Genomic DNA, 7,797 nt, shown 5'->3' on the forward strand with positions numbered 1-7,797 from the left:
CAGATTTTTGATTAGGTATAAATCCAGGGAGTTTGGTGGCCATGGGAGTACAGTAAACTCCCTATGGTGCTCTTCAAACCATGCATGTAACTGTAAGCTGTGTGACACATTCCACTGTTCTACTGGTAAATGCCATTGTGCTGACGAAAAAAAACTGCATGTAGTGGTGGACATGGTCCCCAAGGATAGATGCATAGCTGTGTTGATCCACTGTGCCTCCCAGAATGACGAGATAACCTAAGGAAAGCCACAAAAACATTCCCCAGACCATAATTCTCCCTCCTCCGGCCTCGACCCTTGTGACGATTGTTGGAAGGCGGCCATCTGTTCGATAGAACATAAAACGTAATTCATCTGAAAGGCCTGCAAGCCTGCCACTCAGTGAATCCCCAGTTTCAGTATTGGGGTTAAATTACAGCATTCATCACTAATAGAAAGCAGACAGTATGGGCACATGAACCAGGTGCCAGCTGCAGAGACCCATGTGCAGCAACATTCGCTGCACAGGTAGTGTTGAAGAGGCACTGTTGGTAGCCCCTCAGTTCATCTGCGTGTTCAGTTGCTCAACAGTTGCCCATCTATTTGCCCTTACACAACTCCGCAGCCATCGTCCGCACCTGTCAGCTGTGACCCATGGTGCACCACAGTTGCCTCAGTGGCAGTTTTAGATAGCACCACTTTACCATGCATGGTGTACTTTAACAATGGAGTATGGGATCAGTCTCGGAAATACTTCCGCCCTTGGCCTGAAAGCCAATGATAATGCCCTTTGGACATCAGATAACTCACTCCATTGCCGAAATACAATGACTGCACGGTTCTCCACATCCCCAAACTCACTTTATATACCCTCCAAAGCTAGCGCTGCTGTCTACCGTCTGTGAGCGATTACTACTCGTTGACACAAACATAGGGCGGTGGTCATATTCATGTAACTGGACCATGTATAAGGAAAAACCGGAGGTCCAATATAGGCTGAAGTCTCATAAAACAGAGAAATTCCCAAGTCTGACAGCCAATATTAGAAAAGGAGGATTTACATTTAGTGGACATGTTGCAAGAATCCCAGCAACAAGATTATCACACTAGGCTATGGAGTACATTGAAAATTAGAGAATATACCATGGATCAAACAAGTTGGAAAGACTTTGAGAAAGCACAGATACAAACAGTGGAAGTAGTATACAGTAAGCGGTTCATTGAAAAGGTAAACTGTTGGGGAGAATGAGATAATATCATGTGATGGTGTTTTGTAACAATTTATTCCAGTACTCCCAGGTGTGATTTTGGTAAATTCCTGTGTTTCTCATAAGAGAACCATTGGTGTAAAATAAACAGTGTATTACTGAAAGATTTCTTGTTCATTGATGGGGAAGATGGAAATATTAACTGTTCAGTTCGTTATGCAAAATTTAGTACTGGAGTTAAATCATGTGCTGATGTAATTCATGTGTCATCAAACTAAAGGAAGTGGTCTTAAAAGTATGCTGCTGAAATGTAAAATTTACAGCTTCCCATTGATAAAAACTATTACAGGTGTGAAGAAAACAATGTGTAGTGTGAGAAATTACATTTACATATCACACTGCAATGCACAACTAGAGTTTCAAGTCAGTGGATTGCACTACTCACATACTGTTTTCTGCAGAACAACTAATCAAGAGCCACAAAGAAGCATTATATATTTTATTAATGATGAATTATTTCTGTCATATGAATTTTTAACAGATACATGTATTTGTTACATGTTACCACAGATATAGAGGTATCACAGTCCAAGTCTTGGAATTGATGAATTTTCAAGTGCTCAGCATTTGACTTCTTATGTCTTACACGTTCTGAACAAGTGTTGAGAAAAGGGTAATAGGAAGTTCAGTGGGCAGCACAAATACCAGTTATGGAGAGAAGGAAAGAAAGATAAAAGTAATCTTCTTATATATTGCAAGAAAAGAGTGAAAATAAATGACTATGTGTAGAAAGTCATGCTTATGTTGTGCATAATGGTGCCCAGGCAGCTGCAAACTGCTTATCAATTAATAGACAAATAATAATTGGGAAAATCTTGCAGAATTATCATATTTATGCATTACATGTTAACAAGCTAAAATCATTTGGTGGATTTACTGAAACAGAATACAAGACTTCTGGGTCACAGTAAACCCAGATGATTACACAGCTTTACATTTTATGTTTATTTCCAAGTATATTCAAACACATTTATTATATTTCAGAGGTCCTGAATCCGAATATGGCTTCACTTTTCTGAATTGTCTCTAGTTCTGAAGATATTTATGTTATTGGATTTTAATTAAATGTTCTTGTAGATGCTGACTTTACGTCAGTATCGTTGATCTTTATTTTCATCTAACTTTTGACACCCTTTGATATTTCACAATTAAATATTCTATTAAATTCTTTAAAATTTATTTTGTGTTTTTATCTTATATGTTTCAGGAAAATATGAGTTCTTTATGAAGAGGATGCATAAACAACCCAAATGTGTTCTGTTAGATTTGCAGTGAGTACTGCTTGCAGAAACAAAGACCGACCATCACAGACTTTGTAAGTAAGGGGTACCTTGAATATTTTGGGATACAGCTTGGAGACCAAGATAGGCCATGGGCTCCTCACACTGTGTGTAAAGTTGTGTAGAGCATCTACGACAATGGAAAAATGGACAAAGAGAATGTTTAAATTTTGGTGTACCAGTGGACTGGCGAGAGCCCAAAAACCACCAATATGACTGTTACTTTTGTGTAGTGGATGACAAAGGTTTCAGTTGATTTAAAAAACATAATGGGTGTACCCAGATTTAGAATCATCCAGGAGACCTGTGGCACACAGCGAAGTTCTATACCAGTGTTTACTGAACTACCTGAACTTATGTCAGAACCTGAAGAAACGTGGAATTTGGAGGGCAAAAGCAGTAAATGTGAAGGAGAAATTTCTACACCTAAATTGTTCACTCAAGAGAAACTAAATGATCTGGTATTTGATCTTAATTTGTCAAAGATGGTATCAGAACTTCTTGCATCCAGGCTAAAGGAAAACAATTACCTTAGTCCAGATGCAAAAATTTCAGTGTACCATACAAGAAAAGCAGGTCTTCTACAATATTTCAGCCAAGACAAACAATTTGTATATTGCAATAACATTCCCAGTCTACTAATTCAGTTGGGATTACAGGGATATCAACCTAAAGACTAGTGGCTTTTTATTGACAGCTCCAACAGTAGCCTGAAATGTGTCTTGCTTAACAATGGTAACATCTTTGTTTCCATTCCCATTGGCCACTCAACAAAACTGAAAGAAGAATATAAAAGTATCAAAATTATGTTGCAGAAATTACACCATCATGAACATCAATGGTCTATTTGTTGTGATCTGAAGATGGTAAACATCTTGCCTGGGCGGCAGAATGGGTACAACACAAAGTACCCTTGTTTTATATGATTTATGGGACAGCAGAGCAAAACTAGGTCATTGGAGCAAAGTGATAAGGCTGTTAAGGGAAAGTCTTACTGTAGATGGCAGCCAGCATTATTCAGGAGCCATTGGTTAAGAGAGAGAAAATAATTCTCCCTCCGTTGCATATAAAGCTATGACTGATGAAGCAGTTTGTTAGGGCCCTAGATAAAGAAGGCAATTGCTTCAAATACAAATGTAGATTTTTTTCCTGCATTGAGCACTGAAAAATTGAAAACAGGTATGTTTGATGGGCTGCAGATTTGCGAACTCATGAATGATTCCAAAGTGACAAATTTCATGAATAATTCAGAACTGTTGGCCTGGTGTAGTTATATCTTAGATGTGAAAAACTTCTTAGGTGATCTTAAGGTAGACAGATACACACAAACTGTGCAGAACATGTTGACAGCCATTAAAAAGTTGGGTGCTATATGAATATCAAAGTGCATTTCCTTCACAACCACTTATCAAGGTTTCCATATAACTTAGGTAATTACAATGAGGAGCAAGGGGAGAAGTTCCACCAAGAAATTAAGATAGTGGAAGATAGATATTGAGGCAGGTGGGACACACACGTGACGGCCAACTACTGTTGGTACCTCCAACGCAATTGTCCTGAAGACCAATACATAAGAAAATCAAATCAACATCATTTCATGAAGGAATAATTGCTATAGTCTCACTGAACATAGGCATTCTGTTTTGTATGTGATGAAGTAATGCAGCATAATTAGTTAAGCACAGTAATTAATATGTCAGTTTTGTGTCAGCTGCAATAATCATATGAATTGTGATCAGGATACACCTATTTAGACATGATATTGCTCTACATTTACATTCACCAATAAATGTTGAATTGCTAGAAAACAGGAGCCAATTTAACACAACTGAGACCATATCCACATTCAGCAACATATAGTGGTCCTAAAAACACTTAAAAATCATTGTCAAAAAAAAAAGAAAAAAAAAGAAGGGCTGTTGTAAAATCACAGATGTCTCAAGATCTGAATGAATATTTATGCAGCTTCTTTCAGACAGTACTTCACTATAGATGACTGCATCATCTTCAAGGTATCTGAAGTTACTGCAAGGTCATTAATATACAACTTGAACAGCAAGAGTCCCAACACATATTTCTGGGGCACACCCAAATAACTTCTACCTCTGATGATGACACTCCACCCAAGATAACATGCTGTGTCCTCTCTACCAAAAAATTGTCTATCCCGTCACAAACTTTGCTTGATACCTCATATGACTGTACTTTTGACAGTGAGTGTAGGCATGGTATTGAGTCAAATGGTTTTCTAAAATGAAGAAATACTGAATCTACTTGAATGCCTTGATCCAAAGTGATCAATATGTCAAGTGAGAAAGGTGTTAGTTGGGTTTCACATGACTGATGTTTTTGGAATCCATACTGGATGGCATGGAGGAAGTCATTCTGTTATAGATATCTCATTATGTTTGAGCTCAGACTATACTCTAAGATTGTATAACAAATTGATGTCAAGGGTATTGAACAGTAGTTTTGTGAATCACTTCCACTACCCTTACTGTGAACAGGTGTGACCTGTGCATCCTTCCAGCTAATGTGCATGGTTTTTTGTTCAAGAGATCTATGATAAAGTGTAGTTAGAAAAAGGGCTAAACCAGCCACAAATTCAGTATAGAATCTGTTAGGGATTCCATTGGGCCATGCAGCTTTGTTCAATTGTAATGATTTCATCTGTTTCTGAACACCACTGACACTGATACTTACTTCATTCATCTTTTGAGTGGTATGAGGATTAAACTGGCGCAATTCTCCTGGGTTTTCTTTTGTAAAAGAATATTTGAAAATAGAATTTAGCATTTCAACTTTTGCTTTGCTTCCCTCATTTTTATTTTCTGTCTCACTGATGAATGACTGTACAATAACTTTGGTGCCACTAACAGCCTTTAAACACAACCACAATTTCTTTGTGTTCTGTGAAAGATCATTTGACATATTCTGCGTGTTGATGATCTTCCTTTCTGATTTTTGTTTTATTCCTGTTGGTTAGCCTTTAAATTTTCCATTTTTCTATAATATTTTTAATACAGAAAATGAATATAGTTTTCAAGTGCCGTAGGTGTGCTATTAACAGTATAACATCCGTTTGAATATACAATTTTATGATATACACACTCAAAGAACTTGGTAAATTCTTTTAGCACTACATAGTTGAAATTAAATATATATATTGTTAGGAAATTCAATTAAAAGCTATTCTGTACTAAGTTCTAAACACATTTTTGCCAGAAAAGAATGAAATAATCACAAGTAGAAAATCTAAGCTTATTTCTGTCTTTTGGAAATAATGTGGAATCATTGACTGTCCAAAAGAAATATGTCAAGTTTTAGACCTATGTCTCTACTGTCTTGGTTATTTCACATTTTTTGTTTAACTCAGAAGCAAAAACTACAGCTCTAAGCTTACAATATAAAACACATCTTCTTCCGTGGGACATATGCTTTACAAACATTTATAAGTTTAAAATATTTGGTTACTCACAGGAAGTAGTACATTGACAATGACACAACTGCAACTGTCATGCAATTTTTCCAAAATTCTGAAGTTCCATGAGCCATAATTAGAAAAAAGGTTTGAATGTTGTCTGGCAGCAGAAGTGTTCGTTTTCCACTGTGCTACTGTGAAGTAAAAGAAAGCACCATTTGTTTTGTGCTTGTTTGTTACTCTATAAATCATGTTTCTGAATATTTGCCAGTGGATTTCACACTGCATGATAAGATTGCTGTGTACCTCTTACCTGTTATGTCATTACTGAACCTGCATTTACAGTGAATAGCACAATATTCCTCCCTTATAAGTTGATCAGAAAATGGTAAAATAAAATGGATAATAAAGTTCTCAACGAAATTTACTACCATGTCACAGGCTTGGCACATTGATAGTTCAAACATATCTTGCTGCTAAGTGTGTTTCTATGTAAGTAACAAGTAAACCAAAAAGTGCAGTTACCCAAATGAGTGTACAAGATTCATAGTGTAAATTCATTCCAGATGTAGATTTAAACAGCACAGAAAATTAAAATCCATCACCTAATGAAATAACTGGCTGTAGTGAGTAATAAAGTACATTATGCATTAGGCCATCAGAAGTATGTGGAATGAATTTTTATAAGTGTGTAACATCTCATTGCAGTATTCTGTTATACCTATAGAGGAAGAATGATTTTTCTGCAATACAGTGTGATTTCAGAACAACAAGTGTCATAACGTATCATATGGCTATTTGAGAAGATGTAATAACTTATGTCAACAGTACCTGATATGGTGCACACAACCTGTTACTAACATAGAAGTAGTTGTAATTTAACTCTGACTGTTGTTGTAAAATTACAGCAATTATAAGTATTGGTACAAAAAATAAATTTTCTATTTTGCTTCTGTTTTGTATGTCTGTTTCTCTTTAAAGTCTTTTGGATACTGAAAGCAGCTGTTTATATTGGATCTAATGCAACTCAGCAGCAGCAGTCCACATGCTTGGAAGTTATGAGTGGTTACTTGGATACTTAAATTTGGATTTGTTATTCACTATCTGTAACAATTAAGGGAGCACACAAGATATCCTCATACCTTCTTTGAATATTCTAATACTTATTTGAAGAACATATGAAGCAGCATAGTTTGGCAAACAACAGTCCAGCATTATAATTGTAACAGTAAAAAGAGGCACTCTAGTCAATTGAATGCACCAGCAAGACACACGTCCAATAAATGGAGAATTGCACAATTGTTGCAGCTGTATGGGCTATAAGTCTTCTTTATAAGAGTTAACTCTGTTATGACTAAATATGGTCCTCAGTCTCTCAAATGAGATAAAACAGAATGTAAATAATTTCATTTCTTCATTAACACGTATTATATGATAATTAGGCAGAAATAAACAAAATAACGAACTGTTATGCAGGGGAGCCATAAAATAGAGAACAAACATGTGAACTGTGTACAAAATAAAAGCTCTGTTATTTTAACACATAACTCATAGTACCAGCACTAAAACAAATGTTCTTCCTCATTAAATATGGCAATAATCTGCTGGATTTTTATCATTATTATACCTCTTTATAAAATTCCTCAGAAGAATGATTCATTTCACAGTTACTTGAAACAGGTAGAATCAGAAAGAGAGAAAGAGCGTGATATAGAGAAGGGGGGAGGGGCAGAAGGTGTAGGAGGGAAGAAAAGGGAAGAGGGGGTGGGCTGTAGAAATATTCTTGGGCAGAATCAAACATATAATGAGTAGGGTAAGATACTTTTGTTTATGACTGTCAGAAGATTAT

At 36.2% G+C, this 7,797-nt stretch overlaps 1 protein-coding gene across 1 annotated transcript in view; it reads right to left on the reverse strand.

Annotated features, from left to right (window-relative positions):
- LOC124722483 (EH domain-containing protein 1-like) overlaps positions 1-6,128 on the reverse strand; it is a 130,682-nt gene extending 124,554 nt beyond the window's left edge. Inside the window, exon 1 of the mRNA XM_047247639.1 lies at positions 6,006-6,128. Within this exon, the coding sequence (XP_047103595.1) occupies positions 6,006-6,082 (77 nt within the window). The 5' untranslated portion in view covers positions 6,083-6,128. The remainder of the gene's footprint in view (positions 1-6,005) is intronic.
- Between the last annotated feature and the right edge of the window lie 1,669 nt (positions 6,129-7,797).

The sequence above is a fragment of the Schistocerca piceifrons genome, chromosome X (assembly GCF_021461385.2).
Source record: "Schistocerca piceifrons isolate TAMUIC-IGC-003096 chromosome X, iqSchPice1.1, whole genome shotgun sequence".
NCBI lineage: Eukaryota > Metazoa > Arthropoda > Insecta > Orthoptera > Acrididae > Schistocerca > Schistocerca piceifrons.